General features: G+C 64.6%; 3 protein-coding genes across 6 annotated transcripts; 2 read left to right on the top strand and 1 right to left on the bottom strand.

Annotated features, from left to right (window-relative positions):
• The first annotated feature begins 184 nt into the window (after positions 1 to 184).
• LZTS2 (leucine zipper tumor suppressor 2) lies at positions 185 to 7,595 on the top strand. The gene is made up of 7 exons (XM_030488105.1): positions 185 to 197; positions 947 to 1,017; positions 2,725 to 2,793; positions 3,820 to 4,287; positions 4,625 to 5,140; positions 5,618 to 5,887; positions 5,979 to 7,595. The coding sequence occupies exons 1-7, from the start codon at positions 185 to 187 to the stop codon at positions 6,657 to 6,659; spliced, it is 2,088 nt and encodes a 695-aa protein (XP_030343965.1). The 3' UTR covers positions 6,660 to 7,595.
• Positions 7,461 to 16,117, bottom strand: PDZD7 (PDZ domain containing 7). 2 transcript variants are annotated; one of them, XM_030486016.1, is made up of 17 exons: positions 15,197 to 16,117; positions 14,325 to 14,731; positions 14,001 to 14,141; positions 13,434 to 13,608; positions 12,927 to 13,103; positions 12,554 to 12,701; positions 12,260 to 12,320; positions 11,356 to 11,781; positions 10,726 to 10,923; positions 10,488 to 10,529; positions 10,152 to 10,309; positions 9,885 to 9,976; positions 9,652 to 9,743; positions 9,488 to 9,559; positions 8,476 to 8,964; positions 8,096 to 8,196; positions 7,461 to 7,977 (listed from the first exon to the last, which is right to left on the bottom strand). In XM_030486016.1, exons 2-17 carry the CDS (start codon positions 14,515 to 14,517, stop codon positions 7,828 to 7,830), a joined length of 2,715 nt encoding a protein of 904 aa, XP_030341876.1. In that variant the 5' UTR covers positions 14,518 to 14,731; positions 15,197 to 16,117; the 3' UTR covers positions 7,461 to 7,827. The 2 variants fall into 2 exon arrangements, with proteins under 2 accessions (XP_030341876.1, XP_030341877.1); XM_030486017.2 differs by lacking the exon at positions 10,488 to 10,529 and having other exon boundaries at positions 7,464 to 7,977.
• SFXN3 (sideroflexin 3) lies at positions 15,698 to 20,800 on the top strand. 3 transcript variants are annotated; one of them, XM_030486019.1, is made up of 11 exons: positions 15,698 to 15,716; positions 16,561 to 16,727; positions 16,979 to 17,149; positions 17,324 to 17,422; positions 17,680 to 17,755; positions 18,215 to 18,300; positions 18,702 to 18,829; positions 18,954 to 19,003; positions 19,133 to 19,182; positions 19,517 to 19,564; positions 19,842 to 20,800. In XM_030486019.1, the coding sequence occupies exons 2-11, from the start codon at positions 16,564 to 16,566 to the stop codon at positions 19,936 to 19,938; spliced, it is 969 nt and encodes a 322-aa protein (XP_030341879.1). In that variant the 5' UTR covers positions 15,698 to 15,716; positions 16,561 to 16,563; the 3' UTR covers positions 19,939 to 20,800. The 3 variants fall into 3 exon arrangements, with proteins under 3 accessions (XP_030341879.1, XP_030341878.1, XP_030341880.1); XM_030486018.1 differs by lacking the exon at positions 15,698 to 15,716 and adding an exon at positions 15,986 to 16,041; XM_030486020.1 differs by lacking the exon at positions 15,698 to 15,716 and adding an exon at positions 16,087 to 16,104.
• Positions 20,801 to 22,443: the final 1,643 nt, after the last annotated feature.

Raw genomic sequence — 22,443 nt, 5'->3', positions numbered from 1 at the left:
ACAGTTATTACCAGCCTCCGCGCTGGGCATAGTTTTAACCTGAGCCATAATGAGGGGCCGGGGCGTGCAGGCAGTACACACCCAGCCCCGGGTTTCTGGGGTGCACCAGCTCTCCCGAGAGTACACATGGGTGCTGTGGTTGCAGGTGTGAGCCCCATTCTTCCCCCAGGGCAGGCTGAGGGTGATGGCAGAGGAAGGTACCAGGGAAGCAGAGGTAAGGTGGGGGGGTGGCAGTGGGAGAGAGGCCCCCAGCACAGCTGGGGCTGGGTGTCCTGTAGCCCCCTCAGCTCCCTCTGGCTCCCTGGCCCCTATTTCCCCCCAGTCTTGCTGTCATGGGGCTGTGGAGTGGAAGTGGGGCAGTGGGAAAACCTGGGACCCCAATCTGCCACCTATCACTCCCTCCCTGGGGCTGAGAGGGGGTGATGGAGCCGAGCCTCGGGGGGCACCCTGTGTGCTCCCAGACCCTGGGGAGGGGGCAGGGGGTACCCACCACTCCCCGGGCTGCAGGTGGGCTGAGGTGGGGTTATTTTTTGCTCCCTTTTCCACCAGTCTGGGGCTCTGTGAATGCGGGGGGGTGACAATAAGTGCCACATCTCACCGAGGGAGGGATTGTGGGGTGAGGTCAAAAGAGGCAGAACCCCCCTGCCCCTTGGCAGGCTGCTGGGCTCCCCAAGTCATTTGGGGAGGCCGTATCGGGGGCAACCTTCACCTTGTGGGTTTGGGGCCACTTTGGGGGGGTGGAGAGCCCCCAGGTGGGGGGCTTGGCTGGTGCAAAGAAGGGAGCAAGCCGCGTGTGTGTGTCCCCGCAGCTCGGGAATCACCCAGAATGGATGGGGCTGGATGGGGGTGACCCACACATGCCCCCCCACGGACACCCTCTTCCCGCTCGGGGGGCGTGGCATCGCGGGAGGGGGCGGGGCCTAACGAGGGGCGGGGCCACGTCTAGGGGGCGGGGCTTGTGCCGGGGGCGGGGCGGCGGGGCGCGGCGCGGCGCGGGAGGGCGGCAGCGGTGCCGCGGTGAGAGCGGGGACCGGGGCCGGGCCGGGCCGGGGGGCGGCCGGGGCGCGGGGACCCCGGGGGGCACCTCGGGGGAGAGGGTTGGGGGGCGCTTTGGGGGTGCTGCCGGCGCTTGGAGGTTTGGGGGGGCCGCTTTGAGGGGGGTCCGGGGGGCAGCGGCGCAGCGGCGGCTGTGGGGCGCTTTGGGGGTGTTTTAGGGGCATTTTGGGAGTGCCCTGGAGATACAGAGGCTCAAGGGCTCTGTGGGGCAGTTTAGGGGATCGCGGGGCACTTTTGGGGTGCTTCAGGGGCACTCTGGGGGAGCTGTGGGGCAGTGCAGGCCCAGGGGTGCCGTAGGGCACTTTGGAGTTGTTTTGGAGCACTTTGGGGTGCTTTAGGGGCACTTTAGGGGAACTGTGAGGCAGCAGAGGCCCAGGGGCTCTGCGGGACACTTTGAGGATGTTTTAGGGTGACTTTGGGGGAGCTATGGGGCAGCAGAAGCCCAGGCTCTCTGTGAGGCACTTTGGGGGTGTTGTGGGGCACTTCGGGGTGTTGTGGGGCTGTACAGGCCCCCGGGCTCCGTGGGCCACTTTGGGGTGTCATTAGGGAACTTTAGGCGTGCTGTAGGACACTTGTGGGGAGCTATGGGGCAGTGGGGGCCTTGGGATGCCAGGGGGCACTTAGAGGTGCTGTTGGGTCGGACAGGGTGGAAGCACCATGGGGCAGGCTGGGTGCTGTGGGGCTATGAGGGGCAATGTGGGCTGGGTGGGAGGGCAAGGTGGGGGCATGGGGCGGGCAAGGGGGGGCAGCACCACCCAGGGTACGTCGGGACGGTGGGGGGCACAGCTAGGCATAGCGGGGAGTCCACCCCACATATGCCGGGTGCGTGTGGGGAGGGATGAGGGGCCGATTCCCATTACCCGGAGGAGGGCGTTGGGGCCGAGGTGCCACCAAGGCACGGGAGCCCCCGGAACACCCATCAGCTCAGGGTTGGGGTCTGGCCGAGCAGGGACCGAGCCTTGCTTTGCCCTTCGGGGGTCGGAACGGTGGGATGCGGCTCCGCTGCGCTCCGGCCGGAGCAGCTGGCTGTGACGCCGCCCCAGTTGCTGACTGGTTTTACTGGGTGGCTGGAGGGATGTTTCGCAGGGCGCTGCCGGCCGAGCTGGACACCCCCCTCCCGGCCGCTTGTCCCCCCCTCGGGCCGCGGTGCGATCTCTCGGCGGGCCGGGGGGCTTGCGGGAGGGAGAAAGCGGCATCCCTTCCCCCCGCCGCCCGACGCGGGGCCCCGGCGGTGTCGGTGTCCCCCCCCCCGCCCCGTATGGACATACGGGAACCCGGCTGTCCCCAGGGGTGTCCTCCTGACCTGCACGTCCCGGGGGAGTTTCGCTGGGATGGGGTGTTGCGCCTATCGCTGGCTGCGGCCCCGGCGCCCCGAGATGTCCCTTTGGGGGTTCTGTGTCTCTGCCTGGTCCCTGATCCCTGCTCCTGTCCTTCCGGCAGTGGCAGGTCCGTACGGGGGGATGTTGTCCCCACAGCCCCTCCCGGGGTGGCCACAGCAATCCCTGGGTGCTGGGAGCAGCGCACCCACTGCCGGGCTCCCCTGCCACCCTCCGTGCCACGCTGGCACTGCTCCCCCTGTTCCTGCCGGTTGGGGGGCTGCGTGGGGCTCGGGGACCCCCGCTGTTGTTCGGCACCCTGACCCCCTCCTCTTTCTCCTTGCCGCTTCAGTGGTCGGTAGAGCTGTGTTCGTGGTGTGGGGGCCTGAGTGGACCGGACGGATGGGCAGCGACTGGCGAGGTGAGCAGAGCCGGGCTGGGGGTCACCCACCTTCCCACACTGGGGTGTCACGGGCACGGTGTGAGGCTGCGGTGCTCTGGTAGGGGTGGCAAGGGGGGCTCTGGCTCACCAGCATCTGTCCCGTGCTTGCCCCCACCCTGGGCGCTGGCAGGCGGATTGATTTCAGGTGACAGCTCTGCGGGCAGTGCCCCCCCGCCTGCACCCCGTGCCAGCCGCAGCCATGTGCGAGATGCGATGAGGCAGCGGGGGACGGATCCGGCCTGTCGGCTGGCTCCTGTCACGCAGGCGTATGGCCTGGGTTGGGGCAGAGGGGCACTGGCAGAGCCCCCCCAGCCGGAGGGGCTGTGTGGGGTGGGAACAGGGGACACCCATGTGTTAGGGCTGGGAAAGAGCCTTGTGTCTGCATCCTGGAGCATCCACCTGCCTGGCAGCTGCCCTCTTGGTGGCCCTCTGTGGGGGACCTTGCACCCCGCCGTGGATGGTTGGGTGGGGGGGGACACCCTCGGTGGGGTCACTGCGGAGAGGTGGGGGCTGTGGGGCAGGGAAGCGGCTGTCCACAGTGTATGAGGCTGGCCCCCACTCTCTGTGGAGGCTGTGTTGGCGGGTGCTGTGGGGCAGGCAGTGCCGTGGGGCAAGCGGGCAGCCTGCCCAGGAGCCGGCTCTCCGTGGGCCTCTTGGGATTCGCCTCCAGCCCTGGCACGCTTCCTGCGGCAGGGTCATGCCAGGTCATAGCGGGGGCAGGACCACATGCCACTGCCCCACGGTACCACCAGCACCCCACAGCCCCAGGGTGCTCCACCAGGGTGCTGAGTGGAGGATGCTCCACCAGGGTGCTGAGCCCAGCTTGGGGGGTGCTGCTGCTACCCCCCAGGCTAATCCTGTTTTTTTTCTGGTTCCTTTGGCATCTCCTTCTGCCAGCCTCCCCTTGGGTCAGCCTGCAGCCATGGCACTGGGGATGGTAGCAGCTGGTGGGGCATATCCAGTGGTGCCCACAGCTCTGATGCCCTCTCTCTCCCTTGCCCACAGGCTGCCCGTGTGCTCCTGCCCGCCGGGGCACCCCCCGTCATGGCCATCGTGCAGACGCTGCCGGTGCCGCTCGAGGCCGTCGCTGAGGGGGCTGCACAGCTCCGCACTGCTGCCCGCTCGCCCCCCACCACCATGGGCAGCGTCGGCAGCCTCCTGCCCGGCCGGCCCCGCCACGACCGCGCCAGCCAGCCCTGTGACGGGGAGCCTCCCACCGCCTCCTTCCGCAAGCAGGAGGGACTGCTCCGGGCCACCCCCCGGGACCCCCCATCTCCCGAGGAGCCCCACACGGCCATGCCTGGTGTTGCCCATGCCTACGCCAATGGGGGCTTCTGCGGCGACTGGCTTGAAGTCCCATCTCCCACCAGCCCCTGCAGTGACTCAGATGAGCCCCGCGATGACCAAGCCCCAAGTGATCACCTGCGGGGGCCGCCCCCCAAGCTTGTCCCTGTCTCTGGCAAGCTGGAGGAGGTAGGGAGGGGGGAGCAGTGGGGTGGGTGGGTGCTGGGGTCTTGGCTTTGCTCCATGTGCCATGCTGGGGCTGACAGCTAACTGGGGCCATGTTGCTACATATTTGGTGTCCCTGGGGAGGTGGTGGTCCCCATGCCCATGATGTCCCCTCATTCATGTAAAGATTGTGTGTGTGGGAGCCCACCTGGGTACCCCATGAAGGGGGGATGGAGCAGACAGCATCTGTCCCTCGTCTGGGGTGCGAAGGTATCGGGGCTGGGGGCACTGCCCCAGGCAGCCTCTTGGGAGGGTGGTGGGTCCTCCCCAGCCCCTCCACTCTTCCGCTCTTCCTTGGCAGAACGTGGAGAAGACCCTGATCCGGCCCATGGCCTTCAAGCCTGTGATGCCCAAGCTCCGGAGCACCCAGACAGCGGTGCGCCCTGGGCTGTCAGAGAGCCAAGTGAGCCTCACCCACTTGCTGGGTGCCGAGAAGCCCGGCTCCCTGAGCTGCCGCGCCAGCACCCTCTCAGACTCGGGGCGCAACTCCCTCTCCAGCCTGCCCACCTACAGCACGGGCTGCAGCCAGCACCCCGAGGTGGGTGCCCTGCTGGCCACCCCCCATGGTCCCTCCGACCCGCCGGGGGGCTGCCGCCCCTCCAACTCAGACAGCGGGCGCTCGTCCTCCAGCAAGAGCACGGGCTCGCTGAGTGGCCGGGGCCGGCCCTCCTCGGAGAGTGGCTCCTGCGGGCGCTCGCCCCTGCCCGGCGAGGAGGCCATGCTGGTGCGGGAGCTGGAGGACAAACTGCGGGAGAGGGAGGCTGAGCTGCGGCTCCTGCGTGACAGCCTGGACGAGAATGAGGTGGCCATCTGCCAGGTATGCCTCTGGTGTCCCGCTCTTGTCTCCCTGTTCCCCTCCATTGGGTCGACATCCCCCATGGTTGGAGGGCAGGGACACCCTTTGGGAACCTTCTCCAGACCCTTGTATGAGGATGCTTTTTTCAGTGTGTCTGTGGGTTTTCCCCACCGGTGGGTGGTCCTATATAGTCCCTAGGTCAACCTTGTATGGTTGTATCCCAGACTGGGATGCCTTATCTTGGGGTGCCCTTTTCGAATGTGCCTGGCACCTGTGACTTCTCCCTGCTGGTGGTGGGGCTGGGGGAGCCTTACAGGCTCTGGGGGTGCTGACATGTGGGAGCCAGCATGCAGAGGGATGTGGGAAGGCACAGAAAGGGGACATCACATTGCACCCTTCCTCCATTTGGGGGGATGTGCTGTGGGCAGGGGGTGCCCATCCTGCAGCGGGCAGTGGTTGAATGTGTCTGTGTGTGTGTGTCCCGTGTCCCCCCCCTAGGTGTATGAGGAGAAGCAGCGGCGCTGTGAGCAGGAGCTGGAGGGTCTGCGGCAGCGCTGTGCAGCCCAGGCGCGGCAGGCAGCCCAGGCAGCGCAGCGGGGACAGCAGGTCCTGCAGCTCCAGGTGCTGCAGCTGCAGCAGGAGAAGAAGCAGCTGCAGGAGGACTTTGCCCAGCTGCTGCAGGAGCGGGAGCTGCTGGAGCGCCGCTGCGCCTCCTTCCAGCGCGAGCGCACTGAGCTGGCACCCCGGCTGGAGGAGACCAAGTGGGAGGTGAGCTGCCCGACAGCACAGGGCGAGTTGGGGGTGCAGGGTCTGGCTTGGGGGTCCCGGCTGGCACCTGAACCCTGTTGTGTGCCCGCAGGTGTGCCAGAAGTCGGGTGAGATCTCTCTGCTGAAGCAGCAGCTGAAGGAGGCACAGGGGGAGCTGGCGCAGCGCGGCACGGAGCTGCTGGGGCTGCGGGCGCAGCTGCGGGAGGCGCGGGCTCAGCTGCAGGCGGGCGAGCGGCGGGCGCAGGGGCTGCAGGAGGCCGCCTGCCTCAAGGCGCTGGAGCTGGAGGTCTGCGCCAACGAACTGCAGCGCCGCAAGAGCGAGGCCGACCTCCTCCGCGCCAAAGCCGGGCGGCTCGAGCAGGAGCTGGTGGGGCTGCGGGAAGCTGCCCGCGCGAGGTGCCCCCCACCCAGCGAGGGGTGCCCACAACCTGGTGAAGGGTGTACCCAACCTGGCGAGGAGCCCCGGGGCAATGCGGGGCTGCGGCGGCAGCTGGAGCGGCTGCGTGCAGAGGTGGCCCTGGAGCGGCGGCGCGGGCAGGAGCAGCGAGATGCCTTCGAGCAGGAGCGCGGCACGTGGCAGAGTGAGAAGGAGCGGGTCATCCGCTACCAGAAGCAGCTGCAGTACAGCTACATCCAGATGTACCGCCGCAACCGACGGCTCGAGCAGCGGCTCCAGCATCTCCGGCTCCAGGGCGAGGAACCCCCACCTGAGCACTGCGACCCCCCTGGCCTTGACCCGCCCTTTGAGGAGATCACGGCCACCGAGATCTGAGACACTGCCTGCCCTCACCCCTTGCTTGGAGCGGGTGAGGGGGCTCCAGCCCCTGGGATTTTGGGAGCTGTGGGGGATCCCTGCTCTCCCTCTGGCTCTGCAGAGACTGCTGGTACTGGGAGGGAGCAGAGGGGACCGAAGGAGCTGCCCCCTTCCCAGCATGGAGGTGTTGGGGTGAGGGTGGGTTGGCACCCACTGCAGTGAGGGGGTGCCCATGAGATGTAGGACCAGGTGGGTGCCAAGTCCTGGCCTCGGGGCCACCCGGAGCTGGTTTCTGCTGATCCTCTTAGTGCGCAGGGATTAGCAGCGCTGGCTTCAGCCAGGGTCACCTTGGGCAGAGGGAGGGCTGGCTTGTCCCCTCCCTCTCATCCCTCCTGGCACTGACACCCAGCCACTTTTCAGAAGAGATGGTGTGTGCCCCATCCCTGCCCATGCCAGCCTCCCCCCCACCTTCCGTGTGTGTGTGTGTGTGTGTGTCAGGGAATTCATTTCTGTGCCATTTTAAATAACTCTATTTTTATAGGCCCTACCAAAACATATCACCCTCTCCTAGCTCACATCCCGCCTGTCTGTGCCCCCCTCACCCCTGTCACGGGGCACCTTGCCCTCAGTGCCTTTCCCATGCCCTCACCCCCAGCATCCCCCTGTTCTTCCCCCCTCAGAATAAGCTGGGCCCATGCCCCTGTGATGCCCAGCCTGCCAGGGAGAGGGGCACAGTGCCAGGGTGGGCAGAGGTGGGGGTCCCAGCTGGGCACCCAGCGGGGGTCAAACCAAAGGAAAAGCCTGGCTGTGCCCAGCTCTGGCTTGGTCGCCCCTAGCTCCAAGGGGGGGGATTTTGTACTTTATTTCAGTGGTGTGCTGTTCCCAGAGCCCGGCTCACCCGTGTACCACCCGGAAACGCTGATTAAAAACAAGCCCCTGGCTGTGTTTTTTTCAGGGCTGTGTCTGTGTGTCCAGAGCAGGGTCAGGGGCTGTCTGTCCTCCTCCCATGTCGCCAGTTGTGCCCCACCTTGGGTCCTGCTGCAAGCAGCTCCCCCATGCCCATGGGGCAGGTCTGGCTTTTGCACCCTCTGGCTGCACTGAGACCGGCCACAGCTCAGTGCAGGAATGATCCATCCAGCTCCTTTAGAGTGCAGGATGGTTCCTTAAAGGATTGGGGGGTGCAGTATCACTCCGGGGCACCTCCGGGCACCCGCACCACGAGCTCCATGGGCTCCTTGGCTTTGTTGCGGTAGGCCTGGCGGATGATGTCCACAGCCCGCTGGTGGGTGACGTTCTGCAGGCTCTCTCCGTCCACTGACACCAGCTCCTGCCCAGCCTGGACGCCATAAGGGAAGGCAGTGAAGTGCAGCCGCTTTTGGGGTGCCAGAGCACTGCCAGCACCCAGCAGTGCCATGGGATGGGGAGTTTGGGTGCTCCCAAGGTCCCACCTGTACCTTAAGGATGCCGCTGAGGAAGGCAGCTCCCCCAGGGAAGATCTTCTCGATCTTCACTACTGGCTGCGCCCTTGACTCGATGCCTCCAGAGATGCTGATCCCTGTGAAGGAGCCAAGAGACCCTTACGCCAGGTAGGCTGAGACCAGCTCCTGGGCACGGGACCCCCCCACCCTGGGCAGCTGTGCCTCCATCCTGCCCTGTATTGGCAGGTCCTACATGGATGAGGGGCTGGGGCAGGGGCAGCCCCTCTTCTCGCCTTCTATTTTGGAGGGGTGCTTGGGGATTTGCCCCCTAAATGGGGTGCCCGATGCCAATGGGGTGCCCTACAACCCAGTGATGCTGGTGCCAGAAGGAGTGTCCCCACTCATGTGCCACCTACCCAGCGAGTGCTTCAGCTTGGAGAGGGTGACAGTGAGCAGATGATACTCCTCCTCTTCCTCCTCTTCCTCTCTGCCGGCATCCCCAGGGCCATTGGTCGCTGCCCCAGCTCCCACCTCACCCCCTGGCCCCCCAAAGAGAGGTGCGAGGGGGGGCCGTGCCCTCCGGGGCTTCCCCAGCACCTCGGGCCCCCCATCGGGCACTATCCCGGGGGGCTCCTTGTGCCGGGGACTGCGTGAGTGCCCGTGTCCCTCGCCCGGGGGGGCCTCGGCCAGCAGCCAGTTGGGGGGCCGGGGGGCAGCAGGGGCTGGGGGACGGCTGGTGCAGGCGTAGGCATCCACTGGCACGTCGGGGAGCGGGGTGTAGGTGCGCGGGTGAAGCCGGCGGGGGCTGGCAGAGGCCCGTGGCCGGCCCAGGCTCGCCTGTAGCCCCCCAGCTTCCTCCAGATCTGGGGCCCCCACTGGCTTCAGCAGGAACCCGCCCCGATAGTCTGCAACGAGAGGGGCTCAGGCATCCCCCCCAGACCCCATAGAACTGCTCCCTGTGACCCCTGACACCCAGGGATCCCCTGGGGGCCCCACAGCCCTGCTCCTTGGGACCCCTACCGCTCCAGGATCCCATCCAGAACCCCACAGCTCTGCTTCTGCCCCTGCCTTCCCCAAAGCCCTCGGATCTCTGACACCTAGGGACCCCCTCAGTGCCAAGAGCCCCAGATCTTCCTTCTCCAGGGACATTCAGACACTCCAGCTCCCCTCCCTAGGACCTCTGACACCTGGGACTCTAGGGACTCCTCCATGTCCCCCTCCCCCTGGTACCCAGGATCCAGCGAACCTGCTACTCCAGGACCTCCCAGCATCCAGGGACACCACATGCCCTCTCCCCTGCAACTCCCTGCACCCAGGCATCCCAGATCCCTTTCTCCTGTCCCAGACTGCCCCTGTACCCCCTCCACCCCACAAAGCCCACCACAGGACAGCCCTGTGGCCAGGCAGACCCCACAGGGTAGCACTCACCAGGCACTGGTGTAATGAGGTGTCTTTTGGGGGGGACATCATGATGGGCCGGGCGCAGGGCAGGCGAGCGCACTGCACTCAGGGAGAGCCACCAGTCACCCTCCGAGTGGCACCCACCTCTGCCTGCTACCCCCAGCCAAGGTCCCTCAGGGGCCGGGCTGTACCTGAGCGGCTCTTCAAGGCATCGAAGGCTTCCAGCTCCAGGGGCATCACCATGCTGTCAAACCGGCCCAGATCTGTGGGAGCCACCACACTCCTGTGGGGGTAAAGAGAAGAGATAGGTTGTGGCAGCCTCTGGGATGGAGTGTGATCAAGGCTGGAGTATACGTGAAGCTCTGGGTCAATCCACCCAGCTGGGTGAATTGGGGTATGCCGGGTACCCCTGCAGCACACCCACCTCACATCCCGCAGCAGCAGGACCTTCTCAGGCCGGTCCAGGATGGCCAGCAGTGGCCGCACCAAATCCTCCACGCTGCCCTCATGCAAGTACTGTGGGTGCAGGAGGGGTGTCAGCAGACAGTTCCCCCCATGCCTCAGTTTACCTCCCACAGCTTAACATGGGCACAGAGCGCTGATGGCAGTGCCCCTGGGATGCAGGAGCTGCCTGTGGATGATCCCATGGTGCTGGCACTGCCCTGCCTGCACTCTGCCTGTGGTGCCATACCCGGGAGCAGTGGCGGAGCACGGCTGTCACCTCGTCGGGGCTCAGGAGGCGTGTGGCAGTGTCCTGGATGTGTGTGAGTCGTGCCTCAGGGTCGCTGCCATTGGGCTGCAGGGCGGCGATGCCCGTGGGGCCCAGGATGGTGGCACGCCGGCTTTTCTCTAGGGGGGCACAGCAAAGAGGGGTGGCCAGCGGGGCAGGGAGCACCCTGGTCACCCCCCAGAGTCCCCCACCCCAATGGCTTGCTCCACACCAGCCAGACAAGCACATGCAGCACGGGGCCAGGCGCATGCAGAGCCTGCCCCACAGCCCCCCTGGGCACACGGGCACCCCCGTTACCCCGCTTCAGGCTCCGGATGACAAACTTTTGCACAGCGCCTACTGCAAGGGAGATGGAGAAGGGTGAGTGCCTGGGGGGAGCAGCATATCGCTGCCCATCGCCAAAGCTGCATCTCTGGGGACACCCTCCCTGTGCCCCCCTTCATGCTGGGGATGCCACAACAATGCCACGGTGACCACAGAACGGGGGACCAGTCCCAGGTTGGGTCCCTTTCCGCCCTGTCCCCCAGTCTGGTACCTCTGTCTCCGTCAGAGCGCCCCAGGGACTTGATGCGTGCCCTGCGTTCGGAGGCGGGGGGCTCCTGGCTGGGGGGGGCCCAGCTCTGGCTGGTGGCACGGCCCCCCTTGAAGAAGAGGTTGACAAGGGTTTTGGAGCGGTGCAGCCCTGGGGCCTGTGCCCCTTGTCCCTCCGGCTTCTCCTTTTTCCGCTTCTCCTCTGGGGACAGAGAAGGAAAGGGTTGGAGTGGAGAGGCCAGGGGATGCCACCCCTAATGGTAACATGGAGGAGAGGTTTGGAGGGGCTACTGGCAGCCACTGGCTGGAAGAGTCCTGCTGTGGGGTGCTTCAGGGGGGGCTTTAGGGGAATTGGGGCTGAACTTTGAGGTGCCTGCCAAGCCCCAGGGACAGGGCTGCGGATACTCAAGGCTATAGGATGCCCAGGGCTGGTGGCCAGGGATCAATATGGGCTGGGGGGCTATGGGGTGCATGCCCAGGAGTGGTAGCCAGGTGCCTGTGCATCAGGGGCTACAGGATGCTCAAGCAGGGGTACAGGCTGAGCTGTGGGACTCCCAGGATTGGGGGTGCAGGGTTGGAGGGGGACCCCAGCTAGAGGCGAGTCCCACACATGGGGACATGCCCTGGTGCCTACCAGCGACGGTGAGATCACTCTGTGAGCGTGTGATGGGCTGCCGGGGCCGGCTCAGCGCCAGCAGCAGGGCTGTCTTGGGCGAGTGGGCAAAGGTCCGTCGTGGATGGGTGCCGGGGGGCTCACGGGCACCCTGGCCCCGGATGGCCGTGTCCCGCAGCAGCTCGGGGGGCCGCACTGTGCGCCGCATCTCTGGCAGTGCCTCGGCGGCCGGCTCGGTCTGCATGGCCCGCTCGGCACGCCCCCGCACCCAGCTGCGCCGCGGGCCGTCCTCCGTGGAGATGGCCACGTCCACAGTGCGGGCAGGAGGCCCTGGGGCGGCCGTCCCCAGCCCGTTCACCACCCCTGGCACCGGTCCCGAGGAGTAGGAGGAGATGGAGGAGCTGGTTTCCGAAGTCTGAGAGAGCTGCTGTAGCTGCCCGTTGGTCACTGCAAAGGCACAGTGGGGACATGGGGTGACACGCTGTGGGGTCACAAGGAGCTATGCATCCCAAGTGAGGACAGGGGACATGGGAAGCTGTAGGGCCACAGGGATTGCAGGGCTGCTGGTGGTCACAGAGAGAGTTCTGTGGCCCCTACAAAGGACATGTGGAATCCCACAGTTATGGGGACCAGCAGGCTCCTGGCTATTGCACAGAGGACATGTAGGACCCTGAAGGATCACAGGGACCACAGGGTTGCTGTCCATGTCATGGAGTTCTTCACGTGGACAGGGGACAGGTGGGACCCTACAAGCCCATGGGGACTGTGGAATGCTAACTGTACCACAGGGAGCTTCATGCCCCCTCCCAATGCTGTGGGTCCCCATGGCATGTGCACCTTCTCCCTCCCCATGGTGGCCAGTTGCCACTTGTACGGGGACTCCAGCCCAGTATCCCTGCCAGTACCCGCACAGCATTGCCCTTACAGCGACTGAGCCAGCAGTACTCGGCCACCAGCTCCTTGTAGGCAGGGAACCGGCCTGTCTCCTAGGCACAAGGGGAAAGGATGAGGGGTCAGCACACACCAGCCATCCCGGGCAAACCCGATCCGGTGCCAGCCATGAATAATGCATCCCCCTGGCTTCCCACCTGCCTGAAACCCAACCAGCTGGCAGCCACACCAGCCCCGCAGGCGCCTGGCTGAGCTGGGGCAGTGCCAGCGTGGGGACACACCAACCCCCTGCCTCACCCGGGAGTCCCATGGGGCCAGAAACAGGTACCTTGATGGTTAGCATGATGTGGGTCTGCCCCTTGAGCACCTCCACTGCCTTGCTATGGCTTATGTCTTCAAACTTGACTCCGTTGGCTGCAAGGACTTGGTCTCCCACCCGAATGCCGTTCTGCTCTGCCAGCCCCCCGGGGTCCACCCTAGGGCAGTGAAGGGGGGCCAGGATGGGGCCGAGCCCTCACTTGGAGCCCTGCTCCTGCCCCACACCTCTACCCGGGTGGCTCTATGCCCCAGCACCCACGGTGGTGATACCCACAGTCTTACGAGGGTGGGTATGTCAGTCAGGGAGGGGGGCAGACCCCCAGCATGGGTACAGGGGGGAACAGAGCACCATATCTCCCTTGTGCCCCCTGGGGTGGCCGTACTTGGAGACGTAGATGCCGAGGCCGAACTCCCTGCCGCCACGGATGTTGAAGCCCAGGCAGTAGTCGTCAGAGGTGGTGTAGAGGTGGACGATGCGCCGCAGCCCATCCTCGGAGCCGCTCTCTGATGGCGTTGAACCACTTTTCTCCACCACCAGGCGCCTGTTCACCACGTCCACCCTGGAGCATGGGCACAGCGTTGTGGGGGCTAAGGGGTCAGGCGCTTATCCTCCAGCAGGATGGGATCATTGGTATCAGCCAGTGGAGGAAAGTGATGGGGATGGGGGATGTTGAGGATGCGGCTTGCACCCACCCTGCCAGCTCCAGACCTTCCTATCCTGTCCTGTTCCTCACCCTAGGCACTCCCCACCTTTGTGAGACCTTCAATGCCTCCCCACCCTGAGGGTCCCCCAGCTCTGAGATCCTCCGTGTCCCCCAGCATCCCTCACCAAGCCTCCCCACGATGCCCTCCATGGGGTTGGGCTTTGGATTGCTGGCAATGGGGCTCACCATGCCGTCTTCTCCTTGGAGAACTTGATGCCCGGCACGCGGCCCATCCGCCGGACCACCATACGGAGACGGTTGTTGCCGGTGAGGACCTTGACGGCACTGCTCATGGTGATGTTCTCTAGGCTCACACTGTTCACCTCCGTGATCTTGTCACCAACGCACAGCCCAGCCTGCTCTGTGAGGGGCACACAGCTCGGCTGGGCACCTGACCCCACACTAATGCCCTCATTTGGTGTTCCCTCCCTAAATGTGCCCCCAACCTGATCAAGACCCCAGGTGGGGCCTGGGAATTGCACTGAGGCCATGGCAGGCAACGGGGGACTATCACCTCGCTGTGGCTTGGGGATGGAGCTCAAAGCCATCAGCATGAGCAGCTCACTCCTGTCCCCTGCCCTTCCCCAGGGGAAGCCTGAAAACCCCATGGCCAGGGGCGACAGGGGGCAAACAGTGGCTTGTTCCATGAAGGGTAGCATTGCCACAGTGACACCATGTCCCTGGGAGCTCCCCAAGAGGGTCTTGCTGGCACATGCCTGTCCCCACTGGTGTCCCTCTCCCTGTCCCGCTTACCAGCAGCGCTGCCCTCCTCCACTTTGCTGACAAAGATGCCCAGCCCATGCTCGGAGCCACCACGGACGCTGAAGCCCAGCTTGCCATCCACACTCTTCTCCACCGTGATAGCGTTGATGATGTCGCTCTCATTGCTGCTGGCTGTGGAGACAGGATGTGTCACCCAGGGTGGGTGTAAGCAACAGCAGGGGAGGTCTCTCTTTCTGGGGATGTCCCCAGTCCCAGGGCACCTCTCTCTGCCCACAGACCCAGGAGCCCCACGCGTCCAGGCCCCCTGGCCATATGGTGGGCAGAGAGCTGGAACACCCGGACGCCCCCCCGCACCTTCGATGGGGGTGTTGATGAGGATGACTCGGCCCATGGGGGAGGAGGCACGGCTGCTCCGGGTGGCCCCGTTGAGCAGGCGGCTCTGCTTGCTGAGGAGGCAGCGGGGCGCTAGGCTGGCCTCGCTGCTGGAGCTCCATGACCGGCTGCCCGCCGTCATCCCCGATAGCTCCGCATCCCAGCCCTGGGCCATGGCGGCGCTGGGCACCCCGGTGTCCCGGTGTCCGGCTCGGGGCTGGCTGTGTCCTCACGGGGCTGGGGCTGCCCGCCGGCCGGGGGGGGACATGGCATAGTCCAGCAGCACATGCCCGGGCTCGGGACTGCTCTCTCCTAGCAGCGCGATGGCAGGGACAGCTGGCGTGGGTGCTCGGCGCTGGCAGGACCGGTCCCGGGAGCAGCGGCACAGCCTGTGGGGACAAAGAGCTTTGTGATCCCCTCTCCAGCCCTGTCCCCCCCCGCCCTAGGGCGCTGCTGCAGGGCTCCTGGGTACCACCACCGATGGGGCAAGGTCCCCGGCCCTCCCTGCGGAGGGGTTGCAGCAGAAGCTGGAGAGGGGCAAACGCAGCCCGGAGCTGCCGTGGGGAAGGGGATGCAGTTCCCGCGGGGATTTTCCACGCGCGAGGTGGATGAAACGCCACGACGGCCCCTCCACCCTCCTCCCCGCTCCGTCCCCGGCTCGCCTTAGCCTGACCTCAATAAAAAAGTGATGGCCCGGCCAGGGGGACAGGCCGGTGTCCCCGCCGCCTGCCAGCCCCCGACGGCGACCCCCCCGCTGTCCCCCTTCCCCCGCACCATCCGGCGCTGACCGTCCCCGGAGGGGCGCTGGAGACCCCGCCACGGCCGCCCGTCCCCCCGCCCCGTGCCCTCCTCACCTGTCCCCATGGTGCCACCAGCGAAAGAGACACCTGCCAGCGGGGGGGACGGAGAGGCCGGGGGGGGACGACAGCGCCACTTCCCGCCCCCCGCCCGCGGGGATTGGCTGTCCCTGCGGGACCGGTGCGGCCATCGGGCGCGGGAGCTGTCAATCAAAAGCGGCCGGGGCTTGCCTCGCAGCGGGGCGGGGGAGCCCCGTGCGTGTCCCCCCCAGCGGGGACAAGGTGGGGGATCGGGGGTGCGTCCCCCCGCTATGCTGCTGTGGGGCGCGGGACGCGGTGCTCCCTCGAGACCCCTCTTAGGGCAGAGCATCCCGGGGGCGCACGGGAGAAACTGAGGCACGGCCGGGGAGGGACAATCATACACGACGGGTCGCCCCTCCTGCTCACCCCGGCGACGCGAGCCGGTGTCGCCCTGTGTTCCCCTCCCCGGGGGGCATCGCCCCCACCCTGGGCTGCCCCTGAACCCCCGCCCGGGCCCGGCGCCGTCAGCGCGAACCCGACACCGCGGCGGTTTCAGGTGATGCGCGGCGGCGGGAGGAGACAGCGGCGGGGACCGGGGCAGGGGGAGCCCTCCCCTTCCCACCTACCGGGGCAGGTCCCGCCCCACGGCAGCCCCCCCCTACGGGGTACACCGGCACCGGGGGGTGCGGGGGAGCAGATGCCGCGTGCGCCTGGGCACGTATCGGTTCCCCCCCCCCTCCCGCGGCAGTCCCGGTCCCGCGTAGCCCCCGCCGATCCCCGCCGCGGGGCCGCCCCCCCCATCCCGTGACGGGTGCGGACGTCAGCGCGCCGGGCGGGAGCGGGGCGGCGGCGCGGGCACGGCGGGCACCTCCCGGGAAGCCGTGAGTGGTTGGGGGGTGTCCCTGGCCCGGGTCGCTCTGCTGGGGGTTGGGGTCACGCATGGGGTGAGGGATGCTTGGCCGGGGGGGCGGGAGCAGAGCCGCGCTTCCCACGGGGAAGGGCGTGGAAATGGGGCCGAGCGGTGTTCCGGTGTCTTCCGGGGGGTGCTTCTCGTTCCCGAACCCTTCCGAGCCCCCCTGCAATTGGCAGCAGCGGGTCCCCGTCCCCCACCCGTGGCCCGGGTACCCTGGTGGGGTGGGGGGGTCCCAGTGTGAGCGGAGCTGGGGGGGTCTCCACTGACGGGTGCAGGGTGAGGGCGGTGCATGGTGGGGTCACCGCGCCAACGAACTGCTCCGAGTGCTGGGGGCGGTTCCCACTCAGCTCCGCTGCAAAGGGGGTCCCCCATTCCCTGCCCCGTGTCCCCCCGGGCTGGGGGAGCTCCAGAGCTGCCCCGGCAGGAATGCAGTGGGGGGAACACGTGGGCACCGTGTCCCACATAAGCGCTGCCCCTCCCACCCCAGAAGATGCCACCGTCCCTGCCTGCCACCATCAACATCCGTGAGCCCCGCTGGGACCAGAGCACCTTCCAGGGCCGGGCCAAGCACTTCTTCATGGTGACCGACCCCCGAAACCTGCTGCTCTCCGGGGCCACGCTGGAGGAGGCCCGCCGGGTGGTGGAGGACTACAGGTACCGGTGGGGGGGTATGACCCACACGTACCCCCCACACCGCTCCCAGGCTTCCTGGCGGAATACAGCCTTGGGGCCATTGTCGGGGTGGGAATGGGAGTGGTGCCGGCACACCCTGCCCAAAGCCAGCCCCCCAGATTGCCTGGCTGGTCCCTAAGGCATCTTCCAGCTGCCCCAAATGGGGTGGGGGAGCAGGCAGGACATGGGTGGTGGCAGAAGGTGTCACAACAGGCACTACCCTTACTTGGCAGGGCGGGCAGGATACCCCCAGGGCTGACAGAGGACCAGCTTTGGAAGGCAAAGTACATCTACGACTCAGCTTTCCACCCAGACACAGGCGAGAAGATGCTCCTCGTGGGACGCATGTCTGCTCAGGTCCCCATGAACATGACCATTACTGGCTGCATGTTGACCTTTTACAGGTACCTGTCCATTCCTCACCCCAGAAGATGTGGGGTGGGGAAAACCCCTCTGGGGGCAACCTCCTGGCTCTGGGGTGAGGCAGGGACACATGTCCCATATCCCACAGCACATCCATGCTGTAGGCACAAGGGTGGCATCCCCCAGTGCCACCAGCACCTTCCTCTCTCTGGTAGGACCACGCCGGCCGTGCTGTTCTGGCAGTGGGTCAACCAGTCCTTCAACGCTGTTGTCAACTACACCAACCGCAGCGGGGATGCACCCATCACCCCCAGGTAAGCATCCCTCTGAGAAGAGGCTCAGGGCACCCCAAAATGCCCGGGGGGGTGTGCCTTGAATAGCTTTTTGAATATAGGAAGGTTGTGAGATGGGACAATGGGGACCTGGCACAGCCAGAGATGGACACCAGTGGGGCTGCCAGGGTTAGTGGTGTCCTGATGCTGTTGAAAGGCATGCTGTCCCCTCCTCTGTTGGGGCTTGTAGGTGGGATGGGGGGACCCTCACTTATTGGTGTCACCTTCTGCTTTTGCAGCCAGCTGGGGACAGCCTATGTGAGTGCAACCACGGGGGCAGTTGTGACAGCACTGGGGCTCAAATCTCTCACCAAGGTAAGGTGGCCCTTGGCCATCCCTGACCGGGGCACTGGGACCCTCCCCGTGGGGTCTCCCTGAGCTCTGAGCTGAGCAGGGATTCACCTCAGCATCTGGGGCAGGGGATAATATGGAGGAAAGGGGTTTCCTGCGGGCATCCACACAAGGCAGCCCCTCTCCCCAGCAATGGCTCCAGAGGTGGCCTGTCCCTCCATACCCGCTCCATCCCCAGCTGGGTCTCTCCAGGCTACTTTCACCCCTTGTCTTCCCTCCAGGGCTGGGAGGGGACATGGGACACCCTGGACCCACTGAGCTATGCAGCTTTTGCCATCTGGGACTTGCAGGGGAGGAGGGAAAGGTTTTCTTTAGTGGAGCTGGGACACCCCAGGGCCTTGCAGGGGGATGGTGGCAGACCTGGGGACAGCCAGTTCTGCCCCCAGACCCTCTGCGTGACGTGCTCCCTGCTTGCCCCCCCAGCACTTGCCAGCCATCATCGGCCGGTACGTGCCTTTTGCAGCTGTGGCTGCTGCCAACTGCATCAACATCCCGCTGATGAGGCAGAGGTGAGCCCCTGGGCTGGGATGGGGTGCTTGGGTTCATGTTGGGGTTCACCAGGCACTGGTGGGGGATGTGGGAAGCAGTGCCCTGGGGTTGCAGGGGACTTTCTTCCTGGCCCTGCTGGCATCCCTTACCTTGGGGCATTGGTTTGAGGGTGCAAGTTGCATGCCAAGGGGTTATTGGCTGAGCTGGCTGTGAACTCCCCATCCAGACCTGTTGAGGACCCCTCAAGTGTGAATGTGGGCCCACCTGAGGCCTCCCCAACTTACTATGCAGGCAGTGAATGGAGAATACAGGAGGATGTCAACCTCCCTTGGAGATGTGCCTCTGTGCTGTGTCCCTGCCCTGTCCTTTGATCCCCCCACCCGTGGACCCTGGGGTGCCCTCACGCCCGCTTTCCCTGCAGAGAGCTCAAGCTGGGGATCCCTGTCACGGATGAGAATGGGAATCGCCTGGGCGAGTCCACGGCCGCAGCCCAGAAGGCCATTTTCCAGGTGGTGGTGTCCCGCATCGGCATGGCAGCACCGGCCATGGGTGAGTGTCCTCTCTCTACCTGTGTCTGGGGGCTGTAGCCAGTCCCTGGCAGCGTGGGATGTGGTCCCACGGCTGGCAGGGGGCTGTGAGCACTGGGAGCTCATCCTCTTCCTCTCTGCCCCAGCCATCCCCCCAGTGATCATGAATGCGCTGGAGAAGAGAGCTTTCCTGAAGGTACCTAGTGGTCCTGGCATGGGAGGCTGGGCAGGGGGACACCCCCCCTAGCTTGTCACAGAGCTGGCACCCTCGGGACTGGCACCCTGTCCACCCCACTGACACACAGCCTCTCCCTGTCCCTGACAGCGGTACCCATACCTGAACGCTCCGCTGCAGGTCGGCCTGGTGGGATTCTGGTAAGTCATCCTCTGCCGATGGGCATTATTGCCCTGGGCGTAGACTGAGCCTGGTTTTGGGGGCAGTGCTGCTGGGGGTCTGCTTGGCAGGGAGGTGAGAGCCACCCTGGAGCTCCTCAGGGAGATGCCAGAGCTCAGCCAAGCTGGTGCCCCCTGAGGCAGATGGGATGGGATATGAGGTCCTGGGGCTGAGAGCTGTTTTGCTCCATCTCAATGTCTGTCAAGCCTGCCATGGGCTTCTGCTCAGCAATGCTGTTCCTCCACGCTGATGGGGGCAGGCTTTGCAGGTGATTTGCACAGCACAACTTCTCCTCTTGATGTGTTTCCCTTGCAGTTTGGTGTTCGCTACCCCACTGTGCTGCGCACTCTTCCCTCAGAAAAGGTAAGGACAGCACCTTGCCTGCATGTGTGGCTCCCATGGGGCAGGGCATAGGGTGCAAGCAGGGGGTGCATGGTCTCCTTGTGCTCTCTGACTCCCAAGAGATGCTTTTGCTCCTTTGAGCAGTCAGAGGCCTGAACATATGTGCAAACACATGTCCCTGTGCACACACAGTGGTGCAGACCCAAAGGTCCATGCTGAGCCATGGGGATGTCCCCATGGGGTGCAGCAGTTTCCCAGCTTGAATCCTCAATCCTCTGTATCCTTCTCACCTCGGCAGCTCAATGCCTGTGAGCCGCCTGGAGCCTGAAGTCCAAGCTCGGATCCGGGAGAAAGACCCACAGATGGAGACTGTCTACTTCAACAAAGGGCTCTGAAGCGGGGTCCCAGGCTGTCCGAGATGCGTGCCATGGAGCTGCCGGGCCAGCGCACTGCTGAGCTTCACCCTTCAGACCCCTTTGAGGCCAATGCTGCTTTCCCTTGGCCATCGCGTGTCTATAGGTCCCTGCTTCCCGGACCGAACCCCGTTCCTATGCCTGGGCTTAGCGCTGCTTTGGCGACCTCTTGGTTGTCACCCTGGTGTGTTTCTCCCATGCTCACCCTGTGTGTGGCCATAGCTGTGTGTGGTGCATGGAGGAACATGGGCAGCTGCACTAGGGACCTTGAAAGCAGGGATGTGGAGTGGGGAAGAAAAAGGTGCTCCTCAGCTTTAGGAGGCAGCAGACAATCACAGCCGTCGAGGGTTCACCCTTCTGCAGGCACCCCACGTTCCCCAGCGGTTCAGCAGCTGGTGCCTGGGGATGGCAGAGCAGTGTTTGGAGAGGAAAGCTCCCCATTCCCAAAATAGCCATGAGTGAGTGATTTCAAGTGCACGCAGTGGCTCAAACCCAGGGCGGGGGGGCTCTCCCTGCCCTGGTTTGTGCTCTTGGCTCACCCTCTGCTCACCTCTGGGCTGCTCCAGGGATTTAATCTGGATTTCTGCTCCTTCCATCCCCAGAGCAAACAGCACATTTTAATCCCAGCAGAAAGTCCCCCTTTTTATTCTCATTTTAATGTCATCTCTGTCCAGGGCTGGGCTGCCCGTGAGGGGTAACTCTACCCCCTTCTGGAGTGCTTTGCTTTCAGGTGGACCTTCTCAAATAGCTTTAAGTGCACCGTGGTTTCCTCTAGTTATTTTTTATATACATATCATATACCTATATAATAAAAGCAGGTTGTTCATACAAAACCAAAAGCAAAGAGAAGCATGTTGCTTGCCAGTTTGTATACAGTGGGAAGGGGCTGCCATCGGGATGAGCATGGGAGTGGGAGGAAGGGGGAGGAAGGCTTCCAGGGTGCCCATGTGCTCCCCGAGGCTGGGCTCTGCTCCCTGTTTTCCACCCTGCTGCCTTTGCAGTGGCTCGGGCAGGCTTGGTGCGTGCTTAAGCTTACCCAGCTGTCAGGAGGGCTTTTTTTAGCACAGTCAGCTTTGTACCTCACTGCCGCGCAGAGGGCTTTGCTAAGCTGCTGCCCTGGATGCTGCTGATTTGGAGAGGCCAGAGCATCCCCCTGGCTCTGCCCGTGCTCCCGCCCCTTCTCTCAGCCTGATCACAGGACACCCAGCTTCAACCCTGGCCTCGGGCCTGTGCCTGTCTCTCCAGCGGGGCTATTTTTATCCAGCTTTCTATGCATGGCTGTCAGAGAGCACATCGCTGCTGTTGCGGCACCCTGGCAAACCTGGGTCAGGCTTGCCAGGGTCCACCCTGGCTTGCCAGGGTCCTGGCTATCCTGGCCAGGGTAGTCAGGAGCAATGGCTATCCATGCAGGAAGAGGAGGGACGGAGGGAACCATGCTCCGATGACCCCTGTGCCGAAGGATGGAGGAGCAAAAGTCACTGCAAAGCCCAAGATGGGCAGATGCAGCAGCTGGTGACATAAGGGACCAGCAGCCCGTAGCCACCCTGTGCCACAGCTTCCCCAGTGGGCAGGGGCTTGGGGTGCTCCCCCCAGGAGGACATCTGCACCCAGCACCCACCCAGGTGTGGAGCAGACTGGGACAAGCACATCAGGGATCTGTCCCCCTTCCTTCTGCCAGCCCCGGCATATTGCAAATATCTCCCCTGAGCCAGCCATTGGCGGCTTATAAATAATGCAGCCCCTCGCCGCGCAATAAGGGCTTGTCAGTAGCTATTCTGCTCTCATAAATTAAAGATGAAAAGGTACAAGGCTCTTGCCAGAAAAATGAAGACAAATTTTTAATAGCTTGCCAAGACACAGGGAGATGGAGCGCTTGGGAAAAATGAATTACGTTTTTATTATGTGTTTTATTGTGGTGTAATTGAACGGGATTAGCTGAGAATACAATATATTTTCAGGGCAGTGCAAAGAAAATAAAAATAATGATGACACCTGCCTCCCCCCGCGCCACCAGCCTCTGCAGGCTCACCCTCCACACATGCACCTTCTGGCCCTGGCTCCTGGTGCTGCAAGAGGCAATGGGATGGGAAGGACACTGGAGGGGATGGGGGACTGGAGACACAGTGGCTCAGGGTGGCAGGGCCTGGGCTCACCCCAATAACCACCAGAGCTGTGGGACTGGGGTGCACAGCAGGGTGGCATGGCAGCACTCAGCCACACAGAGCCACTGTCTTTTGCCTGTCTCCATGTCCCCAGCTGCTTCATCCCATCCCTGAGATCTCCTTTGGTCTGCCCCCAACCCACACAAGCTGGCTAAACTGAGCTGAGCTGAGACCTGGCAAGCTCAGCTCTGGTGGGGAGAGAAAGATGACCCCCTGACCCCTTGACCAGCGACTTTCGGGGGGCTGACAAGCCCAAAGACAACACGGCTGCCTCTGTGGGGGAGCCCAGGATGCAGCATTGGAGGCAGGGAGCAAGGATGCTCAG

This window comes from Strigops habroptila, chromosome 5 (assembly GCF_004027225.2).
Source record: "Strigops habroptila isolate Jane chromosome 5, bStrHab1.2.pri, whole genome shotgun sequence".
In the NCBI taxonomy this organism is placed as follows: Eukaryota; Metazoa; Chordata; class Aves; order Psittaciformes; family Psittacidae; genus Strigops; species Strigops habroptila.
The sequence above is the reverse complement of the archived record's forward strand: the minus strand, read 5'-3'. Positions and strand labels throughout refer to the sequence as shown.